At 48.7% G+C, this 15,000-nt stretch overlaps 1 protein-coding gene across 1 annotated transcript in view; it reads right to left on the bottom strand.

Moving 5' to 3' along the window:
• Positions 1–15,000, bottom strand: part of SMYD5 (SMYD family member 5) — a 22,126-nt gene that overhangs the window by 4,986 nt on the left and 2,140 nt on the right. The window contains exons 2-9 of the mRNA XM_081332206.1: positions 13,561–13,669; positions 10,997–11,133; positions 7,544–7,665; positions 6,414–6,483; positions 5,712–5,816; positions 4,482–4,544; positions 2,767–2,837; positions 668–774 (exon numbers count right to left, since the gene is read on the bottom strand). Of these exons, the coding sequence (XP_081188332.1) occupies positions 668–774; positions 2,767–2,837; positions 4,482–4,544; positions 5,712–5,816; positions 6,414–6,483; positions 7,544–7,665; positions 10,997–11,133; positions 13,561–13,669 (784 nt within the window). The remainder of the gene's footprint in view (positions 1–667; positions 775–2,766; positions 2,838–4,481; positions 4,545–5,711; positions 5,817–6,413; positions 6,484–7,543; positions 7,666–10,996; positions 11,134–13,560; positions 13,670–15,000) is intronic.

Raw genomic sequence — 15,000 nt, 5'->3', positions numbered from 1 at the left:
CAGAAGGAAGAAAGGAGAGAGATTGGAGGAAGGGAGGGAGGAAGATGGAAGGAAGAGAGGAAGGAGAAATGGAGGGATGGAATGGCAGGAAGGAAGGAAGGAGAGAGAGATTGGAGGAAGAGGGAAGGGAGGGAGGGAGGGAGGAAGAAGGAAGGAAGGAAGGAGAGATGGACAGGAGGGATGGAATGGCAGGAAGGAAGGAAGGAAGGAAGGAAGGAAGGAAGGAAGGAAGGAAGGAAGGAAAGAGAGATTGGAGGAACAGAGGGGAGGGAGGGAGGGAGGAAGAAGGAAGGAAGAAAGGAAGGAGAGATGGAGGGATGGAATGGCAGGAAGGAAGGAAGGAGAGAGAGAGATTGGAGGAAGAGGGAAGGAAGAAAGGAAGGAGAGATGGATGGGAGGGAGGGAGGGAGGGAAGGTTTGGACTCCTCTCGGAGGCCTGGGAAAGAGTCTGATCAGCCCTTCTCTGGCCCATCCTCAGACATCTTCAGGAGCTCTTTCGGACCAGCATGACGTGGGAATGCTACCCCCCATCTCCCCACCCGCCAACGCCTGGCACTCTCTCCGCCATTCCCTGCAGCCCCATGGGGGCCTCCTGCCCCCAAAGACCCTTCACCCCCTCCCCCCCAGCAAGGCAGGGACCTTCCCGGGGCTGGGGGTCCCGGCCCACCTTTCTCGATGTCCTTGTAGAGCTGATCTATGAAAGCGTCCAGCTGTTCCCGTTCCTCCGTGGGGAGGTCCAGCGCGTCGCAGGCACGGACCCACTGGCTCAGGGAGCTGGGGAGGGGCGGGTAAAAAGGGGGGGGAAGAAAGAGGGAAAGGCCACAAAAATTGGGGCGGGGGTAGAAAGCTGCCCTAGATTTCTTTGGGGCCACGATCAGGGGCTGCCCCCAAAGAAAAAAGGGGGTGGGGGGTGGGGGGGTCAAGCTCTTCTCCAAAGCACCAGAAGGGCAGACAAGAAACAACGGAAGGAAACTGATCAAGGAGAGAAGCAGCCTGGAATTGAGGAGAAACAATTAACCAGTGGAACCGCCTGCCTCCAGAAGCTGTGAATGCTCCAGCACTGGAAGTTTTTAAGAAGAGACTGGACAGCCGTTTGTCTGGAATGGTAGAAGGTTTCCTGCCTGAGCAGGGGGTTGGACTAGATGACCTCCAAGGTCCCTTCCAACTCTTCTCTTCTCTTCTCTAGTCTATTCTCATTGTTTTATCTATTCTGTTCTATTCTTTTTATTCTATTCTCATTATTTTATCTATTCTATTCATTCTATTCTATTATCATTATTCTACTCTACTGTATTATCATTATTCTATTGAATTCTATTCTATCATTATTCTATTCTATTCTATTCTATTATCATTATTTTATTCAATTCTATTCTGTCATTATTCTATTCTATTCTATTCTATTCTATTCTATTCTATTCTATTCTATTCTATTCTATTCTATTCTATTCTATTCTATTCTATTCTATCCTATCATTATTCTATTCTATTCTACTGTATTCTATTATCATTATTTTATTCAATTCTATTCTATCATTATTCTATTCTATTCTACTCTATTATTATTATTCTATTCAATTCTATTCTATTCTATATTCTATTCTATTCTATTCTATTCTACTCTATACTATTATCATTATTTTATTCAATTCTATTCTATCATTATTCTATTCTATTCTATTCTATTCTATTCTATTCTATTCTATTCTATTCTATTCTATTCTATTCTATTCTACTCTATTCTATTATCATTATTCTATTCTATTCTACTCTATTCTATTATCATTATTCTATTCTATTCTATTCTATTCTATTCTATTCTATTCTATTCTATTCTATTCTATTCTATTCTATTCTATTCTATTATCATTATTCTACTCTACTCTACTCTATTCTATTCTATTCTGTTATCATTATTCTGTTCAATTCTATTCCATTCTATCATTATTCTATTCTACTCTATTCTGTTCTATCCTACGCTTCCATCCCCCAGCACTGTCTCCTGAAGGAGTCAAGATGGACGCCTGTATTCTTCTCTGCCAGAGATTAATTCTGACAGGGGCCTTGCCAACACATGTCCACACAGATCACCCTCAACATAACACCACAACTGAGCCCCAAATTTCCATCGCTGAGCAAGACAGCTCCTGGTTTTACTCCTTTATACGCTGCCCAGAGTTGCCTCTGGTTGAGATCATTATCGTCACCAGAGAAATATGTAAATTTATCCCGACCAAATAAATAGGTGTTTCTTGACGTCGAAGAAACAAACAAGCAAACAAATCAAATTATCAGTCTGCCGTTGGGCTCAAAGTAGGAAAAATTGTGCACGCTACAGACACCCAACAAGCAGGCTAGAACAGGGGTGTCCAATCTTGGCAACTTGGAAGATCTGTGGACTTCAAGTCCCAGAATTCCCCAGCCAGCCAGGAATTCTGGGAACTGAAGTCCACGCATCTTAAAAGTTGCCACAATTGGACAGCCCTAAGCTAGAAATTGTAATCCCCAAAGGCAGGAATGAACCGGGGGCCACTCCAATTTATTTCTTTCATACATACAGGTCGTCCTCGACTTACGTCAGTCCGTTTAGTGACGTTCCGAAGTTACAACAGCGCTGAAAATGGGGAAGCTGGATTCACTGACCAACTGAACTGCAGGGATTCACTTAACAACAGTGGTAGGAAAGAGGCAAAACTCACTGTCTTGCTTAGCCACATGTGTGACGCTTGTTAAGTGAGTTTTATTAAATTTGTACCCTTGACTTACCTGGTCCCTATGCCTTGTCCGTTGGTCCCAACCAGGGCGAACAACGTCCGGAAGCCTTCGGGAGAAAACCACTGGAGAGGATAAAAAAGAGAATTGCACACACCGGGTAGGTGCAAAGTGTGCCAAGTTCACAATTAAAAGACGCTTGCTCCTGGGGAGGAAAGCCATGGCAAATCTAGACAGCACACTAAAAAGCAGAGACATCACCCTGTCAACAAAAGTGCGTATAGTCAAGGCTATGGTCTTCCCAGTTGCAATGTATGGCAGTGAAAGCTGGACCATAAGAAAGGCTGAGCACCAAAGAATTGAAGCCTTTGAACTCTGGTGCTGGAGAAGACTCCTGCGAGTCCCTTGGACTGCAAGGCGATCAAACCGGTCAGTCCTAGAGGAGATCCACCCTGACTGCTCTTTAGAAGGCCAGATCCTGAAGCTAAAACTCAAATACTTTGGCCACCTAATGAGGAGGAAGGACTCACTGGAGAAGAGCCTAATGCTGGGAAAGATCGAGGGCAATAGAAGAAGGGGACGACAGAGAATGAGGTGGCTGGATGGAGTCACTGAAGCAGTAGGCGTGAGCTTAAATGGAGTCCAGAAGATGGTGGAGGACAGGAAGGCCTGGAGGAACGTTGTCCGTGGGGTCGCGAGGTGTCAGACACAACTTCGCAACTAACAACAAATACATATGCTACGTATGCTTTTGACAGGTATATGATTTCTTTTCTCTGGTTAACTGATCTTGCTTTTCAAGCATAAAGCGCCCCAGGTTTTTCAGCTTTGGGAGGCCTCTGGCTTGAACGAACAAATGCATAACATCTGCAGAAATCGCTGCGTACAAATTGGCAAATGTTCTTGTTGTTGTTAGTTGCAGAGTCGTGTCCGACCCATCGCGACCCCATGGACAACGTTCCTCCAGGCCTTCCTGTCCTCCACCATCCTCCGGAGTCCATTCAAGCTCACGCCTCCTGCTTCAGTGACTCCATCCAGCCACCTCATTCTCTGTCGTCCCCTTCTTCTCTTGCCCTCCACCTTTCCCAGCATGAGGCTCTTCTCCAGTGAGTCCTTCCTTCTCATTAGGTGGCCAAAGTATTTGAGTTTTAGCTTCAGGATCTGGCCTTCTAAAGAGCAGTCAGGGTTGATCTCCTCTAGGACTGACCGGTTTGATCGCCTTGCAGTCCAAGGGACTCGCAGGAGTCTTCTCCAGCACCAGAGTTCAAAGGCCTCCATTCTTTGGCGCTCAGCCTTTCTTATGGTCCAACTTTCACTGCCATACATTGCAACTGGGAAGACCATAGCCTTGACTATACGCACTTTTGTTGACAGGGTGATGTCTCTGCTTTTTAGTGTGCTTTCTAGATTTGCCATGGCTTTCCTCCCCAGGAGGAAGCGTCTTTTAATTTCTTGGCTGCAGTCCCCATCTACGGTGATCTTGGAGCCCAGGAAAATAAAATCTGTCCCTACCTCCATTTCTACCCCATCTATTTGCCAGGAATTGAGAGGGCCGGATGCCACGATCTTGGTTTTCTTAACGTTAAGTTTCAAGCCAACTTTTGCCCTCTCCTTCTTCACCCGCAACAAGAGGCTCTTTAGTTCTTCTTCATTGGCAAATTGCCAAATAGAGGACCTGAAGCAGACTTGAGCTCTTTGCATATCTGAGTCCCTGCACATCTGGCTGAAGGGGGCCTTCAATGGCCTGACAGCTGGGCATGGGGGTTTACCTTGCTAAGGTGGTCGTCGTAAAGGGCCTCTGTGAAAAGCATCCTTAGGACTTCAAGCTGGCCCTGGTAAGGGAAGAAACTTGGTTTTACTGACTGGATCTGCACCGCACGAAACCCGGCTAGTGAATTAACCCAGAAACGCTATGGGTTCTCACACGGAAAGCGAGAAAGAGCAGAGAGGTATCCGGGCAGGGCTGCAACCCACGCAGATGCTTCAAAATTGGAACAGGGCGTTGATTTCCAACTCTTGAAAGCAGCCACGTCTCTCCCTAAGTGGAACTTTTCGAAGTAGCCGTGTCTTTTCTTCGGGATGGAGTGAGCACTGTGAACAACAAACCCACAGGCTCCGGATTTACTTTGAAGAATGCCTTCTGCGGCAAAAGTTGGAGAGACTGTTGTGGGCACACTCACAAAATGCCTCCAGTGGGAGACGCAAGGCCTGCCTCTAAGGCTCCGCTTATAAGCTTCTCCCTCGGCCCTTGCTGCCTAGACACAAGGAGGCAGGTTCAGCTAGCAGAAGGCGTTCACCATTTTTAATTTGATGTAATTTATTTTAACTTTTTTTGTGTGTGCGTGTGGGGGGGGGGAAACTTTGCATCTGCACCAACTTTACAGCAAGTATGCTGAGATTCCCCAAGAGAGAGAAAAATAATAATGCTTTGATTTGACACCCGCATAGTTCAATAGATTTAAAAACAGAAATATGACGGGCCAAAACAGAATGGATTGGGGTGCGTGAGGAGGAGGAGGAGGAGGAGAGGGAGAGGAGGAGAAGCAGGAGGGAGGAGGAGGGGGAGAGGGAGGGGAGGAGGAGCAGGAGGAGGAGAGGGAGGGGGAGGAGCAGGAGGAGGAAGGGCAGGAGGAGGAAAGGGAGGGGATGAGGAGCAGGAGGAGGAGAGGGAGGAGGAGGAAGAGAGAGAGGGAGAGAAGGAGAGGGAGGGGGAGGAGCAGGAGGAGAGAGGGGGAGGAGCAGGAGCAGGAGAGGGGAGGGGGAGGAGAAGGAGAGGGAGGGGATGAGGAGCAGGAGGAGGAGAGAGGGAGGGGAGGAGGAGGGAGGAGGAAGGAGGGAGGGAGGAGGAGCAATCAAAACAGCATCCCGGGGCCATCTCCCTCCCTCCCTCCCTCCCTCCCTCCTTCCCTCCCTCCCTCCCTCCCTCCCTCCCTTCCTTCCTTCCTTCCTTCCTTCCTTCCTTCCTTCCGAACACGGACCGATTCCCTCCTTCTCCTGACCTTAAACTTCTCTCCCAGCAGCTTGTGAACGATCTCTTCTTCCTCGTTGGCGGTTTTATGGCAGAACTGAGAAAAAAGCCTAATCCACCACTCTTTGTCTTTCGCCTGGGAAGAAAAGAAGTTCGTTTAACGACCGCAGCGTTCACTTTACAACCGGGGCGTTCGCTTAACAACTGCTGCGGGGGGGGGGGGGAAGAAAGGTCGTAAAAAATCAGGGCGGCTCAATTTACAACCGCCACACGCCGCGACCCCGACAGGCAGCCTCGTCTGCGGTCAGGATTCAAGGACGACCTGTGATTAAAAATACAGGTAGTCCTCGACTTACAACGGTTCGTTTAGTGACCCTTGGAAGTTACCACGGCACTGGATAAAGGGACTTCTGACCGGCTATTTACATTTAACAACCGCTGCAGCCTCCACGCGGTCAAAATTCAGCCACTAGGCAACTGGCTCCTGTTTATGACAGTCACAACATCCCCGGGGGGGGCCCCTCATGCGATCTCCTTTTGCGACCATCTGGCCAGTCAGATTTGCTTAACGACCGTGTCACCAATTTACCAACTGACAACGATTCACTTAACGACTATGGCCAGGAAGGTCGTAAAACGGGGCAAAACTCAACTTAAGAACTGTCACTTAGCAACGGGAATTGTGATCGTACGCCGAGGACAACCCGTATTCCCAGCACTCATCCTCACGTACCTGCTTGACAGTCGCCACCATCCGGGCCATCAACATGATGCTCGACGTTTCTGGGGGGTAGTGGATGTTCCTGTACAGGAGAGGGGGAGGGGAAAAAAAAGGAAAGTCCAGAACATTCCACAGACAAAACGGACATTTTAAGCCAACCCCTTGGAGAGACAAAGGGATGACACACAGACAGACAGACAGACACACACACACACGGATCGACTTTGCAAGATGCAATCCAGACCGTGCGACCGGCAAGCCCCTTGCAAGACTCCCCCCCCCCGGATAATATGGTATAAATTGTATTTTATGATTATGATCCTGATTTATCACTCGATGCTGGTATATACACTGAGATCTTTGAACTGGAGGGTCCCATCCTACTTGGCCAATAAAGGATTCCATTCCATTCCATTCTATTTTTATTCTATTCTATCCTATTCTATATTCTATTCTATTCTATATTCTATTCTATTATTATTCTATTCTATTCCTATTCTTTTATTCTATTCTATTCTATTACTATTCTATTATTATTCTTTTATTCTATTCTATATTCTATGCTATTCTTATTCTATTCTATTATTCTATTCTATTTTTTATTCTATTATCATTCTATTCTATTATTCTTTTATTCTATTCTATTTATTATTATTATTCTATTCTATTTTTTCCTATTCTCTATTCTATTCTGTTCTGTTCTATTCTTATTTTTTCCTACTCTCTTGTGTTCTGTTCTATATTCTATTCTATTATATTCTTATTCTTATTCTTATTCTATTCTATTCCATTTTCTATTCCATTTTCTATTCGTTTCTATTTGTTTCTATTCTTATTTTTTCCTACTCTCTCTTGTGTTCTGTTCTATATTCTATTCTATTCTATTCTATTCTATTCTATTCTATTCTATTCTATTCTATTCTATTCTATTCTATTCTATCATTAGCGTTAGGGTTAGGGTTATTCTATCATTATTCTCTTCTCTCTTCCCTTCGCTTCCCTTCTTATTCTATTCCATTCTATTCTATTTTCCACTCCCTTCCAAGCTATGGACGCCATTTTGAAAGAGTTGTGAAGCTACTCCAAAATATGTTCGCGCGTGCGCACACACACACACACACAGACACACAGAGGTATCTTGCCTCCACGCTTCCTCCAGTTTGTTGAGGGGGTGGTCGGGGTCTTCTCTGGAGGGTCCCAGGCAGAGCACTCGGTGGTACTGGTCCCAGGCGGCCTGGCGGCACTCCAGACTGCAGTAGGTCACCTGTGAAGCCCCAGACAGCAAGGCCAAGAGAGGTCAGGCTACCAAGGCAGGCGGTCCTTGACTTATGACCACAATTGAGCTCAGGATTTACACTGCTAAGCGGGACAGTCGTTCGGGGAGCGGTGCCCCATTTTACGACCTTTCTCGCCGAGGGTCGTTAAGTGAATCCCTGCAGTTGTTAAAAGTCAGCCAGGCGGTTATTATTCAGTGAATCCGACTTTCCCATTGACTGTCGGGTGAAAAGGTGGCCAAGGGGGAATCACGGGAGACTGCAACCGTCACAGATCCATGCCAGTTGCCGAGCGTCTGAATTTGGATCAGGGATGCTGCCAATGTCCTAAGTCTGAAAAATGGTGATAAGTGTCTTAAGGAGATCCTCAGTCACCCGGCTCCTGGTTGGCCCAAAGATGCTTTTTTCCCCAGGACTGAGCTTTCTTGTTTTTCTTTGAAGACGTTTCGCTTCTCATGCCAGAAGCTTCTTCAGCTCTGACTGGATGGCGGGGAAGGGAAGGGAAGAAGGAAAGTAGGTCTATGGAGTGAATGAGGAAGGAAGGAAGGGAGGGAGGGAGGGAGGGAGGGGAGGGAGGGAGGGAGGGAGGAAGGAAGAAAGGAAGGTCTATGGAGTGAGTGAGTAAAGAAGGAAGGAGGGTGGGAGGGAGGGAAGCAGGAAGGAAGGTCTATGGAGTGAATGAGGAAGGAAGGGAGGGAGGGAGGGAGGGGGAGGAAAGAAGGAAGGAAGGGAGGGAGGGAGGGAGGGAGGGAAGGAGGAAGGTCTATGGAGTGAATGAGGAAGGAAGGGAGGGAGGGAGGGAGGAGGAGGAAAGAAGGAAGGGAGGGAGGGAGGGAGGGAGGGAAGGAGGAAGGTCTATGGAGTGAGTGAGTAAAGAAGAAAGGAGGGAGGGAGGGAGGGAAGAAGGAAGGAAGGTCTATGGAGTGAATGAGGAAGGAAGGAAGGGAGGGAGGGAGGGAGGGAGGGGGAGGAAAGAAGGAAGGGAGGGAGGGAGGGAGGGAGGGAGGGAGGGAAGGAGGAAGGTCTATGGAGTGAGTGAGTAAAGAAGGAAGGAGGGTGGGAGGGAGGGAAGCAGGAAGGAAGGTCTATGGAGTGAATGAGGAAGGAAGGGAGGGAGGGAGGGAGGGAGGGAGGGAGGGAGGGAGGGAGGGAAGGAGGAAGGTCTATGGAGTGAGTGAGTAAAGAAGAAAGGAGGGAGGGAGGGAGGGAAGCAGGAAGGAAGGTCTATGGAGTGAATGAGGAAGGAAGGGAGGGAGGGAGGGAGGGAGGGGGAGGAAAGAAGGAAGGAAGGGAGGGAGGGAGGGAGGGAAGGAGGAAGGTCTATGGAGTGAGTAAAGAAGAAAGGAGGGAGGGAGGGAGGGAAGAAGGAAGGAAGGTCTATGGAGTGAATGAGGAAGGAAGGGAGGGAGGGAGGGAGGGAGGGGAGGGAGGGAGGGAGGGAGGGAGGAAGGAAGAAAGGAAGGAAGGGAGGGAGGGAGGGAGGGAGGGAGGGAAGGAGGAAGGAAGGAAGGAAGGTCTATGGAGTGAGTGAGGAAGGAAGGAAGGAAGGAAGGAAGGAAGGAGGAAGAAAGGAAGGAAGGGAGGGAGGGAGGGAGGGAGGGAGGGAGGAAGGAAGGAAGGAAGGAAGGAAGGGAGGGAGGGAGGGAGGGAGGGAGGGAGGAAGGAAGGAAGGAAGGAAGGAAGGAAGGAAGGAGGTTTATGGAGATCCTCAGTCACCCAGCTCAGGATTGTCCCAAAGATGCTTTTCTCAAGAGGCAACTGGACTTTCTCGTTTTTGTTTGAAGATGTTTCGCTTCTAATGCCAGAAGCTTCCTCGGCTCTGCCTAGACGGTGGGGAGTGGAAGGATTTATACTCCTTGCAGAGCGCTGGTCATTTGCCTCCTTTTAGTGGGTTGTTGAGGCCATGTGGAGGCTTACCTGTATCAGGGGCATACAACATTCACCTGTCTCCTCTCTGCAACACAGTCCTTTCAGCAGCTCCAAGAAGGCCCCACACCCATTTGCACTACTCAGGTGACACCACCCCCCCCCCCCCCGAGGACACAGAATTAACCTCCAGGTGGCCACGACGACTCCCTAAGAGAAGGCAAAGGACCAGGTCGTCTGCAAGGAGTATAAATCCTCCCATTTCCCCCACCATCCACTCAGAGCCGAAGAAGCTCCTGGGAGGAGAACCGAAACGTCTTCAAACGTTTTATAACCTGCAATTAGTGCAGGTTCGAGTCCCACCAGGCTCAAGGTTGACTCAGCCTTCCATCCTTCCGAGGTAGGTAAAATGAGGACCCAGATTGTTGGGGGCAATAAGCTGACTTTGTAATAATGCCGCTTGGGGGGGGCCAAAAGCCCTAATAAGCAGGCATATACATAGAATGAAGGCTACTGCTAAGCTTGTAAGCCGCCCTGAGTCTTCGGAGAAGGGCGGGATATAAATGGAATTAAAATAAATAATTAGATAAATATACATAGAATGAAGGCTACTGCTAAGCTTGTAAGCCGCCCTGAGTCTTCGGAGAAGGGCGGGATATAAATGGAATTAAAATAAATAATTAGATAAATATACATAGAATGAAGGCTACTGCTAAGCTTGTAAGCCGCCCTGAGTCTTCGGAGAAGGGCGGGATATAAATGGAATTAAAATAAAAATAAATAAATAAAGAAAAACAAGGAAGTCCACTTGCACCTTTGGGACAAAATGGCCAGAAGTTACTTTTTTCATTGATGCTGTAACTTCGAACAGCCCCTAAACGAAGAGGTGTAAGTGGAGAGCTATGTGCAAAAGAGAATATTTGTAGATCAGGGTTAAACACTCTCTCTCTCTCTCTCTCTCTCTCTCTCTCTCTCTCTCTGTGTGTGTGTGTGTGTGTGTGTGTGTGTCCGTCCTTGGAATTGTCTGAACTTGGTGGTAAAGAGCCTTGGTGGAGCAGTGGGCTGATGCCTCCTTAAGTAACACCAGCTGCCTGCAATTAGTGCAGGTTCGAGTCCCACCAGGCTCAAGGTTGACTCAGCCTTCCATCCTTCCCAGGTAGGTAAAAGGAGGACCCAGATTGTTGGGGGCAATAAGCTGACTTTGTAATAATGCCGCTTGGGGTGTGCGTGAAAGCCCTAATAAGCAGGCATATACATAGAATGAAGGCTACTGCTAAGCACATTGATTTGTGCTTTAAATTGTAAGCCGCCCTGAGTCTTCGGAGAAGGGCGGGACATAAATGGGATTAAAAAACAAAAAAAATGTTGCTCTTGCAAGCGACCCTCAGTGAACTGCTTCTATTTTTTTTTTTAACGGCACACAAACACACATAGACGCAGCCAATGTTGGTTTACCTGGCAGTTGGGACAGCACTGATGGAGGTCTTTTCGAATGCCGCACTTCTCTGGGTGAGGAAGCAGCTGAAATCGTCCCAGCAGCCTCTGAGCGTTTTCCTCGGCCGTTTCCAGGGCGCGCAAGCAGTGGTCACAGGCTGAAAGAGAGAGGGCAGGGGGAGATCGCCCCACCCACCCCCAGCTTTGTTAGAATTGTTTCGAGTGGACAAACTAATATCCCAATCAAGGAACCAGCAAGAAGAAAACCACATTCCCGCCAAGACTGGCAGGGCAAGCCAGTAGAATGTAAGTGGAGAGTAAATCCCCACCCCCTTCTAACACTGAGGGTGCTGCCTAGTTGGGTCCTGAAACGTCTGCAAGGAAACCACCCAGCTCAGAGAACTCTAAGGACCCCACAATCATCATCATCATCATCATCTTCCCTGCAAACCCCACTCCCTTCTCGCACCGATGATGTTCCCTAGTTGGGTCATGAAACGTCTGCAAGAAAAACCTCCCAGCTCAGAGAGCACCAAGGACCCCACAGTCCTCCTCCTCCTCCTCCTCCTCCTCCTCCCTGCAAACCCCACTCTCTTCTAGCACCGATGCTGTTCCCTAGTTGGGCCACGAAACGTCTGCAAGAAAACCACTAAGCTCAGAGAGCACCAAAGACCCCATAGTCTTCCTCCTCCTCCTCCTCTTCCTTCTAGCACTGATGATGTTACCTAGTTGGGTCCTGAAACGTCTACAAGGAAACAGGCAAGCCCAGAGAGCACCAAATACCCCACAGTCCTCCTCCTCCTCCTCCTCCTCCTCCCTTCTAGCTCTGATAATATTACCTAGTTGGGTCCTGAAACGTCTGCAAGGAAACCACCCAGCTCAGAGAACTCTAAGGACCCCACAATCATCATCATCATCATCCCTGCAAACCCCACTGCCTTCTAACACTGATGACGTGACCTAGTTGGGTCCTGAAATGTCTGCAAGGAAACCACCCAGCTCAGAGAACACCAAGGACCGATAGTCATTTACTTCCTCCTGCTCCTCCTCCTCCTCCTCCCCCTCCCTCTCTCCGCAAACATCACTCTGTCAACATCGAATGTTATTGCTTGACATGAGATGAAGGAGTAGCTTCATGTGTATTGCTTTCAGACTTATGTATTGTTTTAGTTTAAGGTTAGGAGGGGGAATGAGTAGGATTGCACTTTTCAAGGCCATTTTTCTCCCTAAAGAAGATAGGATTTGGCAGTTCTTCTAACGGAAGAGAAACTTTGATTCTTTAAATTAACTGGAGAATATGATTCATGACAGAATTAGAAAGATGGAGAATTGTGTTTAATTATATTGTGCAAGGGGCGGAGGTTTCAGATTCCAGCTTCCTTCCAGCAAGCATTTGCCGTGTATTAGGCTAAAGGTAAAGGTAAAGGTTCCCCCGCACATGCGTGGTAGTCGTTTCCGACTCTAGGGGCCAGTGCTCATCTCCGTTTCAAAGCCGAAGAGCCAGCGCTTGTCCGAGGACGTCTCCGTGGTCATGTGGCCGGCATGACTAGACGCCAAAGGCACACGGAACGCTGTTACCTTCCCACCGTAGTGGTCCCTATTTTTCTACTTGCATTTTTACGTGCTTTCGAACTGCTAGGTTGGCAGAAGCTGGGACGAGTAACAGGCGCTCACTCTGCTACGCGGCACTCGGGATTCGACCCGCCAAACTGCCGACCTTCTGATCGACAAGCTCAGCGTCCTAACCCAGTGAGCCACCGCGTCCCTTTATTAGGCTAATAAAGGACTTTTAAGGTAAACAATGCCTCAGAGTCACTTGAAAAGCTCATACGTCGGAAACTTGACACACTCCCTTCTAGCACTGATGATGACGTTCCCTAGTTGGGTCATGAAACGTCTGCAAGAAAAGAAGCAAGCTCAGAGACCACCAGGGACCCCACAGTCCTCCCTCTCCTCCTCCTCTCCACAAACCCTACTCCTTTCTAGCCCTGAAAATATTTCCTAGTTGGGCACTAAAACATCTGCAAGAAAACAATTAGGGTCAGAAAGTACCAAGGACCCCACAGTCCTCCTCCTCCTCCCAAGGCCCCCTCCCTTCTAGCACTGATGATGTTACCTAGTTGGGTCACGAAACGTCTGCAAGAAAACCACCCAGCTCAGAGAGCACCCAGGACCCCACAGTTGCCATTGTCCTCCTCCTCCTCCTCCTCTCATTCCCAAACCCCCCTCCCTTCTAGCACTGATGATGTTACCTAGTTGGGTCACGAAACGTCTGCAAGAAAACCACCCAGCTCAGAGAGCATCAAGGACTCCACAGCTCTCCTCCTTCTCCTCCTCCTCCTCCTCCTCCTCCTCCTCCTCTCTGCAAACCCCCCTCCCTTCTAGCCCTGATGATGTTACCTAGTTGGGTCACGAAACGTCTGCAAGAAAACCACCCAGCTCTGAGAGTATCAAGGTTAGAAATCCCGGTCACGCAATTTCTGGGACTTGCAATGCTCAGAAATGTGGGTCGGTTGCAGATCACACGACAGGGAACATGCCACACGGATCGCGCAGACGAGGACAGACTGCAGCTCCTCGCTTACCTCTGTATTTGTACAGGGCATTCCAAAGGAACTGAGCCGACACCACAGGCTTTTCCACAAAAATCGTGTCCCCTTTCCTGATGTTTCGGGTGGCGAAAAGTCCTTTGCCCTTTAAGCGGAGAGAACGAAGGAGAATTCAGGAAATATTCAGAGAGGGCGAGCTGGAGAAATATTAGCTAGTTTTTGTGGGGGACGTTGTCTGGGGGAAGACCCCCCCAGTTGACCGTCCCAAGCATCTCTTTTAGAAGGAAAACCAACAGACCACTCTTTCCCAAAGAGGTCTGGAAGATGGGAGGGCTTCAACTCCCAGAATCCCCCAGCCAGCATGCTTTAAGATGGGTGGACTTCAACTCCCAGAATCCCCCAGCCTGAGGGTTTTATGACATAAGGACCTCCAGAATTCCTCCTCCAGAGTGCTTTAAGATGGGTGGACTTCAACTCCCAGAATCCCCCAGCCTGAGGGTTTTATGACATATGGACCTCCAGAATTCCTCCTCCAGAGTGCTTTAAGATGGGTGGCCTTCAACTCCCAGAATCCCCCAGCCTGAGGGTTTTATGACATATGGACCTCCAGAATTCCTCCTCCAGAGTGCTTTAAGATGGGTGGACTTCAACTCCCAGAATCCCCCAGCCTGAGGGTTTTATGACATATGGACCTCCAGAATTCCTCCTCCAGAGTGCTTTAAGATGGGTGGCCTTCAACTCCCAGAATCCCCCAGCCTGAGGGTTTTATGACATATGGACCTCCAGAATTCCTCCTCCAGAGTGCTTTAAGATGGGTGGACTTCAACTCCCAGAATCCCCCAGCCTGAGGGTTTTATGACATATGGACCTCCAGAATTCCTCCTCCAGAGTGCTTTAAGATGGGTGGCCTTCAACTCCCAGAATCCCCCGGCCAGCAAGCTTTAAGATGGGTGGACTTCAACTCCCAGAATCCCCCAGCCAGCAAGCTTTAAGATGGGTGGACTTCAACTCCCAGAATCCCCCAACCTGAGGGTTTTATGACATAAGGACCTCCAGAATTCCTCCTCCAGAGTGCTTTAAGATGGGTGGACTTCAACTCCCAGAATCCCCCAGCCTGAGGGTTTTATGACATATGGACCTCCAGAATTCCTCCTCCAGTGCTTTAAGATGGGTGGACTTCAACTCCCAGAATCCCCCGGCCAGCAAGCTTTAAGATGGGTGGACTTCAACTCCCAGAATCCCCCAGCCAGCAAGCTTTAAGATGGGTGGACTTCAACTCCCAGAATCCCGCAGCCTGAGAGTTTTATGACATATGGACCTCCAGAATTCCTCCTCCAGAGTGCTTTAAGATGGGGTGGGCTTCAACTCCCAGAATCCCCCAATTAGCACTTTACCTAGTGGGGTCCCATCCTCCCAGACGTGGATGCTTTAAGTTCTGTGGACTTCAGCTTCCAGCATTTTCTAGAAACTGGAAAC

The sequence above is a fragment of the Vipera berus genome (genome assembly GCF_964194415.1).
Source record: "Vipera berus genome assembly, chromosome: 7".
Lineage (NCBI taxonomy): Eukaryota > Metazoa > Chordata > Lepidosauria > Squamata > Viperidae > Vipera > Vipera berus.
Note: the sequence above shows the minus strand (reverse complement) of the source record. Positions and strands in the feature narration are given on the sequence as shown.